Source organism: Solenopsis invicta, chromosome 2 (assembly GCF_016802725.1).
Source record: "Solenopsis invicta isolate M01_SB chromosome 2, UNIL_Sinv_3.0, whole genome shotgun sequence".
NCBI lineage: Eukaryota > Metazoa > Arthropoda > Insecta > Hymenoptera > Formicidae > Solenopsis > Solenopsis invicta.
The window spans coordinates 15965107-15984298 of NC_052665.1; the positions used below are offsets into that span (position 1 = coordinate 15965107).

Here is a 19192-nt window from a genome sequence, read left to right on the forward strand (position 1 = left end):
TAGTCATTACAAAAATTCATAAAGTGCCGAGAAACTAAATTACTGCCTCTGTGAGACAATTTCTCGTAGACTATTTTATATTACAAAGAATAAAAGAATTAAAAGACAAATTTACTATAATTTTAATAAAATTTGATAAAATTTCAATAAAATTTAATTAAAATATTTTATAATATAAAACAGCTTATTAATTGAAAGTTTTACTAAAATTTTATTACACTTTGTTAAAGTTATAGTAAAATTTTTTAAGTATTATCCTAACGACTACCATAATTTCGAAAAATAAATTATACGAAAAAGTTCTTTCCGTGTATCTCAAATATTAGACAAAAAGAAAAAAAGCAAGATATATACGGTTGCTGTTCATCACAAGTTAGTCATTAAAAAAATTTGTACAGTGCCAAGAAACTAAATTATTGCCTCTGTGTGACAATTTCTCGTAAACTATTTTATATTATAAAGAATAAAAGAATTAAAAGAAAATTTGACTATAATTTTAATAAAATTTCAGTAAAATTTAGCCAAATTATTTTATATTATAGTATAGCCGACAATTAGTTTTTTTTTGTTCAATTAAAAATTTTTTTCTAAACTGCGTCATGATGATTCCTTTACGTCGCAACGCTTATTAAAGTAACTGCTAAGACGTAAGGTCGTTCGTTTCTCATTCGAAGCTCTCGCCGCGAGAGTCATAATGAAACACTTCGCGGCTCGGAGATGTATAAAGAGATGCGACGATCAGCGAACGACGTTTCGACGGGTAATCCATATTCTACGAGGATGCTCTAATGCACCGGTCACGTGCGCCGGTGTCTCATTAATCCGCGGAGAACGGCGCGCATCGCGGAACGCCGAATGCAATTTCGCAAGCATCCATCTCGCGGCCGCCGTTAGTTGAAACCGCGTCGTGTCGCTGACTGATCCTGGAAGTCTTTCTCCACCGACATGTGCAGGAGTCGTGAGACTAATCGAAGAATAAAGTTCTCTTTCAGCTCTGTTTCCCTTTTCTGTTTCTCCTCAAGCACCATCCGTCCTCTTTCTCCTCTAATCGATCACGTTTATATTCGCATTTAAAATCTACATAAAATTATTTACTCGATATTAAACATCCTTTTTTTCCCCCTCGATGGGGTAACATCGCGAGCGTCTTTCAGCTCCTACGTTACTAAACGCCGTGTATTAAATTCACGCGCTCCATTATGCAGAACATATCAATCTAGTCTCGTACTTGGGATCTTTAATTAGAAAACGTGAGCGTTAGAGTGCTCACAAAGTAACAACCGCAATTACTTAAGCATCTGGTAATTGTTCGCGTGATTGCAAGGGATTGCGGACGGACGGACGGACAGACACCGCCGACGACTCTACTTTCACAGATCTCCGAGACGTGTGAGAACGATTGCTATCGTCCGAACGCAGCGACTTCATCACGTCAATGGGATACTTGCCACCCCGTGCGTGTCCTCGCAGGAGCACCAATTACGCGTGCGTGCGTGCGTGACGCAAGACGTTAATAAAGCCGCGAGCCGCGACGAGTGTGTCTTTTTGAAACACGCAGCTGCAGGTGCAACGAGATAATTAAGTTAAGCAGCGCGCGGTTGTTACATACGAGTCAACTAATGCGTATTATTTGCGCGCGATTTGGACGCTCGTTAAATCAAGCGCAGGAGAGTTGACGGTAGCCGTTCAATCCCGAGACCGGAATTATTATATATTCCTGCACAATTTAATACTTAATAACAAAAACTGGGTTTGACAGTTCGCGTCGCTCCTCGCGTGCATGTATACGTGTTGCGCAGCGCGTTGCACGTGCGCATCCGCATCCGTGGCGCAACGCGTTGTCGAAACATATTCGTTCGTGCCCGAAGGAGCCGTTCAGCATCGTTGTCGGCAGTCAAAGAGACCGGCGACAGCCAGTTGAATAAGTCTTGTCCGCGTGCCGAGTGCGACGAGCTCCCGTTCGATCCCTCGGCGCGATGAACCGATCTGTGTCTCCCGCAAACGCGTTGCGCACGATCTGCATTTCGTTTTGTCTTTTTCGAGTAATCCGGATTTACAACGTACATCCAATCCAAAGAACATTCGACGATCAGGAGTAGACAGAGTGAATCGGAATAAACAAAAGAGATTTTATTTAAACTTTCATGGTCACACGGAGTCAATTTGACTCTCAAAAAAGATGCTGTGTATCTCTTCCAATTTTTATCAAAACAATTTTTAATTATCTCTTTCAGGACTGATCTTTTTTTTTAATTTTTTATTCGAAATCATAATTTTAGTAAATAATAATGCATTAAAAGTTTGTTTTTGATAAATCTAAAAACAATCAGTTGTACAGAGTCAGACGTTACACTCTTTACATTCAAATCTAGATCTTATGTTCGCAATCCTTTTCCTGTAGTACAGTGTTAAAAATCGGCAGTGAATTTCAAGCAGGTACATTAAAAACATTTGATGTACATTTAATGTAAACTTAATGTTATCGAAAGTGCACTAAAGTTCATGCACATGCTTTTCAATTGTAGATACATTAAATGTAACATATGTGTGTAACTTAAGTTACACTGAATTTCATAACAATTTTAACAGTGTAGAGACAACACATCTTTTTTGTCTTGTTATTAATTTTTGTTATTAATTTTATCTTTTTCAATATAAGAAAGAAAGCTATATCTAACTGTTAGACGTAAAGGATTGGATAATCAAAGTCCAATTACAGATTTATAGTTTTGAAGAATGTTTTTTAATAATATTTTTAATTAATTATAACTTAAAACAAAAAAAAATAATAGGTTTAGAAGATTTCTCATTTTGAATAGAACATAATCATTAAAAACAGAAAATTTTTTCGAATTCTGTTAAATTATTTAAATGACTTGTAAGCGAACGCGACTCGAAAAAATGGAACATTACGAGTACGATGAAAATAGATGACAACGTACCTCAAAATGTAAAGTTTAAAATCCCGATTAAAATGGTACTTCATTCATAAAAAAAATATTAATTCTTACTCGAGTTACTGTGTACAGTACACCGGTCCCGAATCGGTCAAAAAAAAGTTATGATTCTTTGATTAAAACTTATTTTTCAAAAATGTTTCCTTTCACGATATTTTTAATATGTTACAATTAAAATCTCTATAAAACCACATAGTTCTATATTCTACAATATTTAAAACGTGTTAAGTGATTTTTATTTACTTTTTTTACTAAAAAACGAAAACTGTGAATACGGCAATCGATTAAATGCACTGGGGTAATTTTAATCCTGATTTAACCACAAATTAAAATAATAAACATATATACAGAAAATAGTTTTGTTCTGTATCTTCTACATTTATTATTTATATTAAATAAAATCTCTTTCGAGAGAAACACGTTCTGCAATAAGAAAAATTTTTTCTCCTAAAGATAACAAAAGATTGTAATTTTTTAATTTAAAATGTGCGCGCTCTCGAATCAGATTTCAATTAAACTTTCAGTTAGAGTTCTGATTAATAAATTAAAGTTTGTGAATTCGGATTCCTAACAAAGGCGCGTATCTGATCTAAAGAACAACGTTTAACGATCAGCACTAGACGGACTGAACCAGAATAAATGAAATGTTTTATAATTTGAGTAATGAATATTATATATTTACAAAAAAAACAGTCTTATTTGTTCTATCAATTATCTATATTAAATAAAATCTTTTTCGAGAAAAACACATTCCATAATATAAGAGAAAATTTTTCTCACAAATATAACGAAAGGTTATCATCAATTGTAATTTTTAATTCACACCGTATCTTCAAATCAGATTTGAATTAAACCAATTATTTTTTAATTAAACCAATATTAAATTTCGAGTTAAAGTTCAAACAAACGATGCCACTTGGCTTCTCCCCAATGCTTGTCATACTTAAATGTCATCAATAAATGTCAATTACGAATCATAATTCCCCCCTCGCGAAATGCAATTCTCTAATAAATAAAAAATGGAAGTTTGCAAGACATTAAAATAAAAAAAAAAAAAATATATATATATCTTTTCTACTCAGCAATTCAAAATGCATGTGTGCTACGTTCATTTAAACGACACATGTTCATTTAAGCGATCTCTGAATCATTCAAAGCCACGATCCTCACTGCAATCTCACTGCAATTTTAATCGCGCGACTCTCGTCGATTTCGGGTCTCTCGCGGACAGAAGATTCGATTGGACCCGTCGTAAAATTTTAGAATGAAAAATATCGTTTCTACATTCAGCTGGGAAAATTTGCATCCGGTCTGGAAGCGGAAAAAAAAAAGAAATAAACCCGACGATCGAGGTTTCGCGCCCGCGCGCGATCCTTTGTTCGTCGTATCGCCGAAACTATATATCCAGCGATCTAAAAAAAGAACACAAGTGCTCCACCGACATCCCCGTTGCGATGTCGAAACGGTGTCATTCCCCGGTCAAATATAGCCCTTTATTCCGCGAATACGCGACGAGCTCGAGCTCGTAAGTTCTATCTATAGGCGATTCGAAAGCGGAGCCGCGCGATACGTTGTATTGACGTGGAGACGGATCTCGTGAAACATGCATGCACGCGAGCTGCGACACGCGGCTCGTCACACTGACCTACAATCGCGTGAGGAGAAAGAGCCCCCTCCCCCCACCATCCCCTTCGTGTTCTCGGGGGGATGATACAATTACGACCGCGCGCGCGGATTATTCGAGATGAGATTAAAGTCGATTCGATCACAGAGCGAACGCATTCTGCTGTCGAATCATCAATTTGGAGCCGATTTTCCATCGACGAAAGTCACCGAAAATCGTCTCCTGTCGCAAGTGTTTCAGCACCGGATATTAAATATCTCAGCAATTGAAAAAAAAAGGAAGGGGAAACATTTTCAGAACTTGTCGTTCGGAAATCAAGTCGGTCGCAAATTGAATCCGCGGATTAAAGGATAGCTCTCTGAAATATCGTGAAACTGTATCGTGACGTTAAATACGATTTATGACGGTGAAACATCGACGCAGGAGTCTGCGAAAAGTTCGGAGATGGAAAGATCAAGTTTCAAAGTATCAAGAATTTAATCACATCTACAAATCTCAAAATAATTTTGTTCGAGCGTCAAAATAATGATGAGCAATTGACATTTCAGCAACCAGTTTGAGGCTCCAGCAAAACTATTCTCAGACCTAGCTGAATTTTTAGGTCTTCGACAAAATCGTTCTTTCCGCGAGTACGTGCGTTTTCTCGCGAATAAACGGAAGATGGGTTTTATTGCGGGTTTCGTAGCGAGAAACATGTACAAGGGAAAATATTTTCTCTGACGCGACAAAACATATTCGTTACGTCTTCTCGACTGTCTCGTTATGTTTGCGAGAAAGTTCGCGATGTTGATGCCTGTGACAAGCAGGCTGTAAAATAAATAGAGGATATCTCAAGTATCATGAAACGAGACACAAATGGCGAAATTCAGTTGTAATGCGCACGAACGATTAAATCGTTGCGCGATAATTATGCGAACAAGTAATATAAGTGTCACGGAAATACGTGACTATTGGCAATAAATATGTGATTGATGATTAAATTAAACGAAGGAATTTTTTGCATTTTTAAAAATGTTATGGGAGTTCCAATAAATTATTCAAGTATTCTTTCCAGTCGCATTCAAGAGAGAGAATAAATAAAAAAAGAAGTTTGAAAAATCTATTTAAAGCGCTTCGAGAGCCTAAATCCTTTTCTATTTAAGGTAATTCTACAAAATTTTAACGTGATCGAAGATTTTTGCTTCGGCATATGAATTAGTTAAATTATTCTCTATTGCGGAATAAAAATTGCCTCGCACGTTGAGATGTTACGTCAATTTAAAAAGATTTTAAAATTATGAATTTTAATGGCAATCCTGTCATTCCCCGTTTCAGCGCGAGCAACTTTATCGCGCGACGCGCGCGTGGAAACGAAGGTTGGCGACGAAACTCGATTGTTTAATCCGCATTTAATGACGGCGCCGGGGCTGAGCCCCCGATTGCCGAGCGCGAAAAATGACGTCGCGACGCTGGAGCGACGTTGAATTACGCAACGAAATTATGCGCGATTAAAAAGGCAAGAAAGTGACGAGCAGAATGACAGTAAAATTAAATCTCGTGCCGGACGACGAATGTAATTTACGACGGGAGAAACGTCTGAAATTGTGAGTGCGTTCACGCAGAGAAAAGAGTAGCCAACGTGCCTTAAAATATAGTCGTCGCAGCTGAGATGTGTCGTTGGTTGTCGAAGATCAATTTATTATATATTAAAATGTAGCAACCACGGCGAAAAATATTCGCTGCTGAAACTGCGCAGTGTCCCATAAACAATCTCGATTCGGACGCGCGGTTTTATGCGCGTAAAATATCGAGGAATAGCTGTCGCTTTCTTATTTGCGTTAAATACATTTGTAATTTTAGCTAATAAAATGATATCTCGCGCAGCAAATGTATTTTATCTTTAATAGCCAATTTTCAACGATGATGGAAAACTTCGAACTATTAAGCTACTGACATTTAGCAGCGATACCCTCTGAGCCTCATGTCTTTTCGCGTTTCGAGATCCGAAACGCGAGTTCCGTCGCGGAACTTTCCTGCCTCCGAGACACGCGGATTATTATTATTATCATCAATTGCTTATCGACTCTAACGAATCGCGAGATTTATTTCCGGAAAGTTTGAAGCACCCCCGGCCACGCATTAGCGTCTTCTCGCGAATCACTGTTACGCGAAATAATCGTTTGCTCGGCCGACTCAGCAGGCGCGTGCTCTCGGTTGCAACTTCCCTCGAGAATCTCTTTTCGCTAATATATTTTATTTTTTCGCGCGACGGCCGGTTGCAACTTCCGGATATACTTTCACGCAAGGCTCCGCGACGGTCATCTCGAGTAATTAGCGTGACTGTTATTGTGCAGTCTCACGCTGATGACGCTTTATCGCGCATTGTGACGTAACGACCGTTCTCCGTCATTGGACCGCGACTGCCGCATAATTTTTAATTGCCCAATCACTTTGCATTTAATTATAATTTGCAATTAACAGTAATCACGCGCTTGACCAGCGATTAATAATTAATAACGACTCGTACGTCTAATTGTACACACGGACGTATATGCTTATTAAATTATCCATTTATTTAACCGTGTACGTTAATTCCGTCATTTGCAGGCGACTGAATGGTGGCTAAATGACATGTACATGTCCGTCCCGCTGGCCCTGCCAATTAACAGCAACCCGGGCTTGGCCGCGAAACCGAAGAGATTTGCGAACCAGCAGGAGGCCGCGGTGTTCCTCGCGCGATTTCTCACCGAGCTACTTAATTATCAGGAATTGCTGGACAGGTGAGGTATAGCGCTTCGCAATTTTCCGCAATATCTTGCCCGTTCATTCTACCGTAATCCGGGATGTGAATGGTCCAATCGTAAGTTGCAAGGTTTCGCTTTGCTCATTGTGGCTCAATGTAGCGGAGGACACATCGGATGCTCGCTTCAATCCCATTAAACTCGGATGTACTGTGGAAGTTTCGCTTTATACCTCGGCTTATACGGTCATTTCTGTACCAGTGTCGCGCGTTTACGACACACAATTCGCTATTCGCTTCAAACGGCGCGCATTTTAGCGCGATCGTTGGATGTTAACCGAGGAGCGCAAATTCGTCTGTGATCGAGACGAGACGCGTCGAACCGACGACGAACGACGTCATCGTCGTCTTCGTTCGGGGACAAAAAGAAGCCGCGGTGAAATCAATTTAGAGAGGGTCTGCGTACGTCTGCGAGGAAATCCGGGCCGTAAGATCCATAGAAAGCGAGCAGAAAGAGGAAAGGGATCCAAGCGAGAGAATATGAGCGGACGTTCCTGCGCGAGCTCAAAGGAGCTCCTCGGAATCCCGCATCCGGACGAGAATAAGCCGGCGCTGTGTGTGAGAGGAGAGTGCTCCTTTCTTTCGAAACTAACGCAAATTCGTCGCGATGGGAGGGCCCGCCCGCGGTTTTCTTAACGGCGAGCGTGGGCTAACGTAGCTCGTCTCGTCTCGCGTTTCCATGAAATGAAACAAAAGAATTCAACGGCGAGAATGCAGTCAACGGGAAGTTGATCCTCTTCCTGTTTTTCATTCGCAAAAAAATTCACGTTTTTCAAAAAAAATTTTGAGTTTTAAACAAATTCAAAAAACGAACGGATTAAATAAGTTTGTACAGGTAAATTCGATCGAGCGGAAATTCGCTGATTTTTTTCAACGTTGCGATGACTCCAAATCAAAATTTGTGCATCTCTATATGCTTCTGTTAAATGTAATATTATACAATTCGTACTGTTCGAGGCTTTAACTCGTTTGTAATCAAACAAATACGTGTGCAAATTATTGAAAGTTCTGGGATTTCCACCAGATCCGGATTGGAGGTGGAACGTGTGAAATCCAAGGACGGCAAGTCCATGCAACCGCTCTGCATGGCGCAACATTACCAAATGTTTCGGATTTATCGTCGGCCCGGTGTAAACAACGATGAGCAGATTGTTCTGGATAGAGCGTCATCCGGCGACCACATTATCGTCGCGCACCATAATCAGGTGGGATTTCAAGGAATAAATCATATCGCAATAATATTGATACACTGAGAGAAAAAATATCTTAAAAAAAGAAAATTTTATTTAGCACAAAAAAATTATTTACTCGATGAGCCTTAATAGCTTATTTACTTGCAGTCAAGTTAAAAATTGCTTAATTGAAATATTTATGTGAATAAAAGAAGTAATTTTTAATCGAGTAATTGTTCCTTACTTTCCAGTTCTAGAAAATCTTTACTATTAAATTATTTTTATACTAGAGATAAACAGATCGTTTAATCTAAGAAAAAATAAATTTAATTAAGTTTAATAAAATTATTAGCTTATTTCATTATTTTTAAAATTCATTATTTAATATAAAAATTTGTAAAAGTACAACATTATATATTTAACATAACATGTCTATTTACTTGAAAATAAATATTTTTATTTAAACATTGTAAAACAAACAAATGCACGCACCAAAATATATTGTTTTAAAAAATATATTTTTTTTATTCAAACAAATTTTTCTCTCAGTGTACAAAATAATCGACGATGATTTCTGTGTACCATTCTTTAGTACTTAACAAGGCTTACTCGTCGATTAAATTAATTGTACGTAGCGATTAATTTTGTTGTTTAATTATCTTAACAACAATGAAATTTTGTTGTTTAATTATCTTAACAATTCAATGAAAATAACTCACCGAATGACGCGGGAGAAGACTCGTCTTGCGCACGCCGTTATTATCCTCGCTCGTCCTGTTGCAGTTTTACAGCGTGCCAGTGAGAGCATCGGACCGAGGCCGGATCACGGAAATCGAATTGGTCCAGCAGTTGCTGAGAATCATGGAGACCAAAGCCGATCCCAGGACTCCACCGGTCGGAATTCTCACGACTGCGAAGCGACCAGCCTGGGCGAAGGCGCGGGAGGAGCTGATAAAAAGTGCGTATTCCACGTTTTAAAGGATCCATTGACAATAAGTATGAGCATCTCGTGAAAAGAACGTACTTTGAGCGCTCGATTGAGATTTCAATACTACAAATTTAAAGAAAAAGCCGACGCAAAGTTAGAAAAAAATTGCCTATACTTTGACGATCAATAAATATAGATCGATAAATATATCGAAATTAATTGAAGAGAAAAAGCTCATCTAATTTTCAAAGATTTTTTTCAAAGAATTACCTGAGATCGCTTTTATCGTGTCGAGCTTCTTCAAGCTGTGTCGCTATTATCATCTTTATAGAGAATCTGGCAGAGGCGATAAAAAAACTTTATTGATCCATAACGTGTGTGTAACGTCCAGTTTCCTGTAAAGATTAAAAACTCAATTAGTTCGGCTTCATGCAGCGTAACGCAGCGCGTTCCAATAGCCGCCCTTTTGAAAATTGCTAAAATAATTACATCGTTATTACATTAGTGTTAATTTTGTTCATTTCCTTTTGAGATCTGGCGTACGTGCCGCGTGCAAAACAAACCCGCTTCGTAATTTTATTTGCGGTGCAGTTAAACGATTTATTCACGAAACTCTGTAATTACGGTTTATTGAAAAAAAGAAAGAGGGAGAAAAAGGAGAAATACGACAATCCGGTTACCCAAAAAAATAGTTTCGCCCGTGTCTTCGAACGAACCCTCGCTGCCACGTGCCGTCGCCATAATTATCCGCTCGCGTTCACCGCTTCGCCAATATTCGCAATATTCCCATTAACTCCCTAACCCGACCTTACTCAACGAGAACCTACGACCCACCTACGCCTGCAAATCGAATGAACGGCCGACACTAACGAGCTAACGGCGACCCGCGTTCGCGTTGATTAATTAAAGGCAAGAGCGTCGCGAAGACAACGGAGAGATTGTAACTTACATTAAAATAGCAAGATCCGGTTCTAATAGATTTTATCTCCCAAATGCGCTCAGGTTTCGTATTTAAGTTTCGTAAGCAAAGCTAATTACGTTACACCAATTTGAGCCTCGTTTTTCCCTTGTTATAAAATGAAAGGAGACGCTCACATTTTCGAATTGCAGGAAAAATCTAATAAAGGTTTTTAAAATTACAAAAGTTAAAGTGGTACGATCGATACAAATCTCAGCAAAAAATGACTTATGTTACACAATTATTGAAATTTTAGCATGTATTTGGATTCCATGAAAAATCCCAGTAAAACACTACAGTTCGTTATAAATTTCCTTCTCAACAATATAACTGTTGTAATATAACGAGTGTGTTATATATATATAATACAATTCCATTGTTGAATGGGAAATTATAACTAACAATTGTATAATTGTAACTTAAAGTTTGCTGGGGTCACTATTGGTCATTGAATTAATATACATACTGTTTATGCATAATATTAATTGTGTCGAACCGTGCAATTAAACTAACTCGCGACATTTCAATGTTTGTTGCATATATCTTCATATTTCAATGCTTGCCTACAGCTTACAACAATTTAATTTTTAATCAATAACTTTGTAACCATTTTTTTAATCACTTTTTCAAGCGTTACCCAATTTTCTGTTATGTTTTTTTTTGTTTATTAAAAGTTATTTTTAATTCGCAAGCATAATTTCATCAACTTCTTACTTATATATAAAAAAAAAACTGTATAATGACTAGAGCTGAATTTCTTGCAAAGGCACATAAAACGGTTTGCCCTGATAATTACTGATATAATTTTTATACATGTCGACATTTTAAGAAGTAACGTAACGTAATATATTAATCGTTCGATGCATCTGTATCACGTATAAAATTCGAAGTTTTATTTATATACAATTACACGATCAATCAATTTTTGAAATTTTTAATATTAGCTTTACTTTAAATAATGTTCCGTATAATTTTTAAACAGATTGAAACATTCTGTTTCTTCGAACACATCTATTGAGGAGCGTTTAGGTATTTCGATTCGAAATTTTATTTAGCGTCCAATATTCAAATCTGAAGTGGAATCAAACTCTCTATTATTTTCCAATAGATTCCCGTTACTGTTGCAGTGTTTTTCTCCTATCGCTCCTCATTTTTGTAATAATTCGAGTGCCGCGCGAATCGCGAAAATCGCTGTATCGCCGAAGCTGATTGCCGTCTGAATTAACGAGACTGCAAAACGGCTTTTAGACGAACGCAATCGTCACAATCTGGAGCTGTTGGAGCGCTGCCTCTGCGTCGTTTGCATCGACGACGACGTGCTGCCGGCCACATTTAACAATCCCATGAAGAAGGAGGACCGATGGATCGGCGACCGAGATTACGCGAACGTGCTTCATCACGCTCTTCACGGCGGAGGGTCCCGGCACTTGGGCGCGAATCGCTGGTTCGACAAGACTTTCCACGCTATCCTCGGCAAGGTATATGTTTAACGAACACTTAAACCGCTGTGTGTCTACAATCGATCCGCGAGAGATCCCGTAAATGCGCACGAATCTGGTATCTATGGCGTAAGTTTTATTGGCACAATGAAGCTAGTTAAACTTATGTTATATAACTTTGATCATCGTCTCTCCCGCCTCCCGAAGCGAAACAGGATGACTTTGACTATTTTCGAATCGCTGCGAGAAGCAATAAAAGTTTTTCAAGGTGCACAAAATTACGAGCGTGTATACGTACAATGGAAAAAAAAAAAAAAAAAAAAATTTATTTTATCAAGTAAATATAATTCAATAAATATATTTATTTTAATAGTCGTTTCCTTGATTAAAGAAAATATTTCCCAAGTTAAAAAATAAATTATTTTGTACTAGCTAATATTTATTGAAATCAAGGAAATGATTTGAATATCAGAAACTTATTTTCAACGGAGATATATCTCAGTTCGATTCGAAACTCGATTCAGCATCCAATATTCAAATCCGAAGTGAAGCAAGCGGATTCGAATATTTTTAACGTTCTGCATTGAAATCCGAGCGCGTTCGGTATTAGAGGCGAAATTCCTTGTCGCGTAAATTGGGAACATGAGAAACGCGCAACGTCAAATGATACGTCTAGCGCAAGTTTCCCGAGAAACCCTCCAATCGGGCAGGCAACAATCCGCGACGGTACGTTTTCCGCGGATGTTGCCGCTCGGCCAAATTGAACTTATCACTTTCACCGTTTCCATGATGACTCTTCGATTTGATTGGTGTCAGGGTTCACGGGCGAAATCGCCGCTCGTGAACCCGCGACGTTGCGGCACACGTTGCGCTTTCATGCGCCGGCGGAATGCCATACGAGTGTTATCTAACTCCTTCCTCTGATGAAAATTTTTCTCACAATTTTTATACAAATTGGTACATCTTTCTCGGAAATGGTGAAAAATACTCATCGTCAGAGAGTCTATCTTTTTTTTTTAGAATTTTTCATACATGTAAATTCTGATATATTCTGAGATTTCTCATCTCTCATAATTTCTAAAAATTACTTTTAACTTTTTTAGATTTTATAACATTTCGTCAGAAATTATAGAACAAAAAATCTTGGAACTATTAAGATATTTCATAATTAATATATACGAAATATTCTCCGAGAAAAGATATAAATGTGAATATTTCTGAAAAGGTTTCCAATTAGTATAAAAAAGCTGAGGAAGTTATACAGAAGATTATACAGAAATTCTGAAAAGTTTTGAGACAAATTTTTACCAGCGTCCTGTTGGAATATTTCCACGAATGATAGAAGCAGTTCCGCGTTTCATTTATGATCGATCAGATAATTAATCATTCATGACGGAAATATCTCTGTTAGCTTAATTTCATTTGTTAATTATATTGCGTAAACGCAGCAGGATTGTTTGATCGATCGTTTTCTCTTTTAGCGTTCGCATAAATTTATTAACGTATCATAAATAATAATAATAATATGTTAATAGACAAAGGGTTACACAATAATTGGCTTTTGCGTAACAAACAGCAAATATTAATGAATCACTTATAAATATTAATTATTTAATATATGTAACATCTCCCGCTCGTATTTTTATATTATCCATATTTATCAGAAGATATTTTTGGTAATATTTTTTTTCAATTTTCTCGGAACTGAATATATAATTAACATTGATAATACAGCTGTGTGATTTAATATCTTCCGCGATTATAATATCAATGAATTTGTTATATGAACTCCGTATTGCATTTCCATTAATTCATCATTTCTGACATTTCAAAAAACGCTTGTCATTTCTGGACATGAATGAAACAGAGAATTCTATTCAATTCGTTTCCATTTATACTTCACTCACAATCAAAGCATTACTCCAAAACTACTTCCTGTGTGAAAAACGCTGTTTTTTCCGATTGATGATCGTTTTAAGAAAGATTGTCATTTCTCGTTATGAATAAAGCAGAATTCTCTCCCGTCCATTTTTCATTTATATCTTACTTAGATTCTTGCTCCGTGTTCCGCTACTTTCCTTTATCAACGATTGTTCCTCAAACATTTATATCGCAGGACGGAATGTGGGGATTGACGTACGAGCATTCCGCCGGCGAGGCACCGGCCGTCTTCGCGGCTTTCGAAGAAATAACGGAGAAGGTGGACTCCATGTCGCCTCCGGACGAGAACTTGGTGCCATCGCACCTGCCGGCACCCGAAAAGCTGGAGTGGTGCCTCACCGAGCAAAGTCTGAACGACATCCGAGAGGCCATGATGAATTTTGACGCGTAAGTAATTTTGGAAGAAAAGAGGAATGGTACAAAAAGTTTGTCGTTCATTTCCACCTGCAAGTAATACTTATAAAAATTGTTTACAAAAAGAAAAAAAAACTAAAGTTGAAAGCATGAAGTCCTGCATGGAAAAAACAGTTTTGCTGGAATACTCTAAAAATTTCCCTGAGTACAGATTTGAAAATAATTTTGTTGAACAAGCAAAATAATTGCGTAGGAAGCTCGGGATGAGCAAGTTTCGACATTCTAGAGACCAATTTAAATGTCAGACACAATTATTTTAATAATAGCTCAAAATTATATTCGTATCTAACGATTTGTATCTAGCTACATTTTTAGACACTCGAGCAAAACCGTTCGGTGCGTTCGTAAGTTTGTATCTGTTACATTTCTTTTCGTCTTTCAGGTTGGTCGAAGACTTGGATCTCTGTATTCTATGGTTCGAAGATTACTCGAAGGAGTTCATCAAGTCCTGCAGAGTCAGCCCGGATGCGTACATACAATTAGCGCTCCAACTTACATATTTCAGGTAAAGTTACGTCGAAAGTAAAGGGGAGAATGCTCATTCAACTCATGCAACTATTTTCTCCCGTTGATTCCTTCGTACAGTTAGCGCATGCATTATTAATTTCTGTTTCTCCCAAATACAATTACGTACAATTTGAAAGAAAAAATTGAAAAAAAAAGGAATTTTATATGAAAGTAAAATTCTATCTTTCATTTGCACCTCTGATTATTACACGAAGATAATTCCACGGCAGCCAAAAGTTGTTAACAAGTTAGATCAAGTCGTCGCCGTTTTACCGCTACGATCTCGCGATGTTCGCAGACTTCACGGGAGACTGGTGGCCACTTACGAGAGCGCGGGCATCCGAAGGTTCGCGTTGGGTCGCGTCGACTGCATCCGAGCAGCCAGTCCGGAGGCGCTCGCGTGGGCGAAGGCCATGTGCCAGGGCGACCCCCACGGCCAGATGAACCAGCCGAGCAACAACACCTTGGACGGGAGCCCCAAAAGAGTTCAGTTCACCATTTACAGTGTAACTGAAACTTGGCATTTTTCCTATGCGATTCTCGTGTCGTGTAATACACACAGCTCGAGTACACTCGACAGAACTGCGACAAGGTCGAGCGGAATGCGTTTTACTTACTTTACTTTCCTTTAATCTCGCCTCAGTGCCTTAATTCTTTAAGCGTCGTTGTTTTTTTTGTAAATACACAAATAAATTTTATTTCGAATCATTTTTTGCGTAAGCTCTATAATTTGTTGTGGTGATTGGTGGATAATTTAAATTAGGACAGTATTCGTTTACCCAAAATAACGAAACCTCAACGATATTCTTGCCGAATACGCTGATCTCGGAAAAAATTAAATGTTGAAAGTCACAACAGATAATGTGATGGTTGGGCACTTGCAAAATTGTCACGACTTGATGGATCGCCGGTTAAAAACGCTATTTTCAAAATTCTTGCCCCTGCGTGCTTTTACTACGCAACCAGCTTCGATCGTAAGCGAATTCGTAGTAAAATACAGTCGCGTGATCAAAGACATTTCCTTTATCACGATACGTCTTTTGCAGTGCTATGAAAAGTTTCTGAGCGGTTGGTCGTATTGCCCTGCATTTGCATTGCCAAATGCAACCACCTATGAGAAGATTTCGGTATATAATATCTACGCTGTTTCCTTTCCGTTTAAAGATACGTGTCTCTTGTCCTACATTATTATCAAAAATGACATATTTTCTTCATTTAGATTAAATCGTATCGTTTCTCGTTATATTTTGTCATTTAATTAGATACTTACGTATGTTTGTGTAATATTTTTACAATTATGATTTTACGTTAACATACATTGCATCTGTGATATTTTTGCAATTACGACTCATATTGACGTTACGTATATGTAAACACTACACTACGCTTCAGCTATCTATATCTGTAAGGTGCACATCGATGTGTAAATACGCTATGTATAAGTTCTTGTGCCAGTAAACGTTCTTTATATGTGATTTTTATTTGCGTTATATATATATACACTGAGAAAAAAAAATGTATTTGATCACTTGTAATGAAATATTTATTTACGGTACATAGATATTTGTTCAATAAAAAAAAATGATAGTTAAATTACATTGGCGATTCTTGTACTAAATATTTATTTACATTTGATAAATATCGTTGCAAGTATTCAAACAGATGTTTATTAAAATTTAGTAATTTTTTCTCTCAGTGTACTGTATATTGAATAATGCTCCTCAAATTATATCTGAATAACACTTTTGTCTCTTTTCACATTTATTTTCTCGAAGCGTAAAAGCTCCGTGAGAGAGAAGAAAGCCGCAGTTACAAAAACCGTTTGTCGTGTAAGATCCGCAAATTTAAGCAGGGAGAAGACCGGACGAAAAGAAAAACAGGGAACCCCCCTGAGAAAAAGGCAATCAATTAGACCGGCTCGGTTCCGTTCGTCCTTCGCGATCGAGTATTTGCACGATCCTCGAGAGGCAACCGGGCAAGTTCCGCGGGGATATTCCGTTTGTTTCCCTTACACGGTTCACCCTCGTTCGGGAAATACTGCGGCAACGAGTTGTTGATTCTCATTTACCGCGCTCGGTTGTTTCCCCTTTAGCGGGGTTGTTGTCTCAGCCGCTCCTTTCTTTCCCTCCCTCATCGTCATTTCCTGTCCGTAGTGAGTTGAACTTTCTACAAGGATATATTCCTTCGAAATTCGCGATTATCCTCATCAAATTTGTCACAATAACGGCCATAATGAATTTGATCGGTTGATTATCGCAAGCTTGTTTTCCTTATTTTACGACAATTATATCAACTATTCTTCTAGCATTGCTCATTTCTTTACTTTGCAATTTCTTTGAATTCTATTCATTTTAATATATGATGTTTTACGAACTGAAAGTTGTTTGTTTTCACGCTCGATGTTGCTTTTCACTGATGTTTCGAAAGCAATTAATTCACGGAGTGTCGTATAAAATATTAGCCACAAAGAAAGAGAGAAAGAATTCACTGTTCAATAAAATCGGAATATCATGAAAAGGAACTCACGGTACAAATTAGCATAATTAGATGTAGAAAGATTAGTCCATTGAGATGTCCAGAGTACCAAGTCCAGCAGGTTAAAGTCAATAGAGCGTACCGATTCCTTCGTGATTTCTCCGAGCTGTTTGTCAAGCTTCGATACGTGTGTCGGGATAAATCTTCGTCAAAAGAAAACTCGATTGATCGCGTTGGACTCAATTGAATGTTGCTTCCGGCTCACTTGTCCAGGCGGAAAGGATCAAGGAACTGTTCGACCTGGCGGTGCAGAGGCAAACGAAAGAGATGAACGACAACATACACGGCCAAGGTATCGACAATCATCTGATGGGGCTGCGTTACGCGGCGAAGGAAGCCGGTGAACCGATCCCGGACATCTTCACGGATGAGGCTTACGCGATCATTAATCACTTTGCCCTCTCGACGTCACAGGTCAGTCATGGGTCAGTCAGGATCGGTCCATCGTCATCGTTGTCGATTTTGTAAAATTTAATGTTTTTTAATTAACGATGAACATATCTTTCACGAGTTCTTTGTTACAATGAAGAATGTGCATCTACGATTTTTGAGAAATAGAAAGGCACAAAGTTATTAGCTTCTCCGCAAGAGAACAAGTAATAACCCTGATGGTTTCTTCAATTTAATTGTAATTTATATAATATTTAAGTTAAATTAAATTCCTTCAGTTTTCAAGCATTCATATATTTAACTTAAATACATAAATACTTGAATTAAAGAAATTTAATATCAAGTTGAATAATTTAATCAAGTTAACAATGAATTTTGTCAAATTAACAATTTTTTTCTCAGTATACTTGAAAGTTAATTGTAATACAACTGTTGAAGTTTATAACATTTAAAAACTTTTTATATTTTTTAAACTGCATTAAATTGTGTATTTTTGTGTATAATTTTGACTTATTTGGAACACTTTTATTTTCATTTAATCATACATAATATATATATATATAAATTTTAAAAACTTCTGTTAAATTTCATTAAATTCTTTGTGTTTACATTTCATTCTGAACTTTACTGAATTTATTCTTTACAGTCGCAACGTTTTATATAAAATTTTTTTGAAATTTTAATAAGATAAAAATCGGTCAACTGAAAAGGATTTTTATATGCAATTCAGTATTTCATTCAATACTTCTGTTATTCAATTATTCTAATCAATTCAATTATTCATTATAATTACAGTAAAATATTTCCATCAGACAAGTCGCGCTAGTCTCACCTATTTTCGAGTGTTCTGCCTCTTGATTATCTTATTATTACGCCAATGCACGCTATGAAAATTGTTACTTAAAGTGGTCTATCACGACGAAATATAAGTCAAGATCCCGGACATGCCTCAAGCATATTTATAAGGATACTTAATGACTCGGACAGCCCGAGGTCAACGCGATACGATCAGTTTGTTTAAGAAAAGTTACGTAACTGAGAAGATGATTTACGTCTCGAGGATGCGATCTCTTGATTAGCATAGAATAAAAATACATTCGCACGTGCACGTTATTACAACGTTTTCATTTAATAACCACTTACCAATAGGATATTTCCTTTCACGAATACATTCCACGAGGCTCGAGTCTCTCTTCCGATTTCTTATTTCTTTAATTTACGCCAAAAGAAGTGAAGATATATCTTCCTTAGCTCAGTAGTGGCGGCAATCGAGTCTGTCGCGTCATGAAGGATGTATTGGACATACAGTCCCTGCACAGTAAATAAAATTTGGAAAAGTGTTAATATTAACAATTCAAATAAACTATATGTATATATATAAAAGTTGTGTGAATAAGATTATATTTTTATTTAATAAAATGTTTTCATAGTTTATTTCATCTTTCATCTTTAAAAATCAAGTTGTTTTTTCAATATTAAGAAAAATTTCAATTTTTTGTGTACTTTAAGTATTTAAGATGATTTATATAAAGTTTTATTATAATCATC

The 19192-nt window shown here is 37.1% G+C and overlaps 1 protein-coding gene and 2 long non-coding RNA genes across 4 annotated transcripts in view; 1 reads left to right on the forward strand and 2 right to left on the reverse strand.

Annotated features, from left to right (window-relative positions):
* The window catches only part of LOC120356932, a 66501-nt gene extending 57185 nt beyond the window's left edge, over nucleotides 1-9316 (reverse strand). The window contains exon 1 of the long non-coding RNA XR_005574137.1: nucleotides 9252-9316. This is a non-coding gene — a long non-coding RNA (uncharacterized LOC120356932). The remainder of the gene's footprint in view (nucleotides 1-9251) is intronic.
* LOC105197490 (vesicular acetylcholine transporter) overlaps nucleotides 1-19192 on the forward strand; it is a 104373-nt gene that overhangs the window by 77521 nt on the left and 7660 nt on the right. Inside the window, exons 5-12 of one of the 2 annotated variants that reach the window (XM_026131194.2) lie at nucleotides 7168-7340; nucleotides 8385-8565; nucleotides 9316-9490; nucleotides 11667-11896; nucleotides 13974-14185; nucleotides 14595-14717; nucleotides 15018-15225; nucleotides 17468-17668. In XM_026131194.2, the coding sequence (XP_025986979.2) occupies nucleotides 7168-7340; nucleotides 8385-8565; nucleotides 9316-9490; nucleotides 11667-11896; nucleotides 13974-14185; nucleotides 14595-14717; nucleotides 15018-15225; nucleotides 17468-17668 (1503 nt within the window). The remainder of the gene's footprint in view (nucleotides 1-7167; nucleotides 7341-8384; nucleotides 8566-9315; nucleotides 9491-11666; nucleotides 11897-13973; nucleotides 14186-14594; nucleotides 14718-15017; nucleotides 15226-17467; nucleotides 17669-19192) is intronic. The other variant, XM_039445838.1, reaches the window with a different exon arrangement.
* On the reverse strand, nucleotides 9576-17537 carry LOC120356931. Its single transcript, XR_005574136.1, has 2 exons — nucleotides 17246-17537; nucleotides 9576-9855 (listed from the first exon to the last, which is right to left on the reverse strand). It is a non-coding gene; the product is annotated as an uncharacterized LOC120356931 (long non-coding RNA).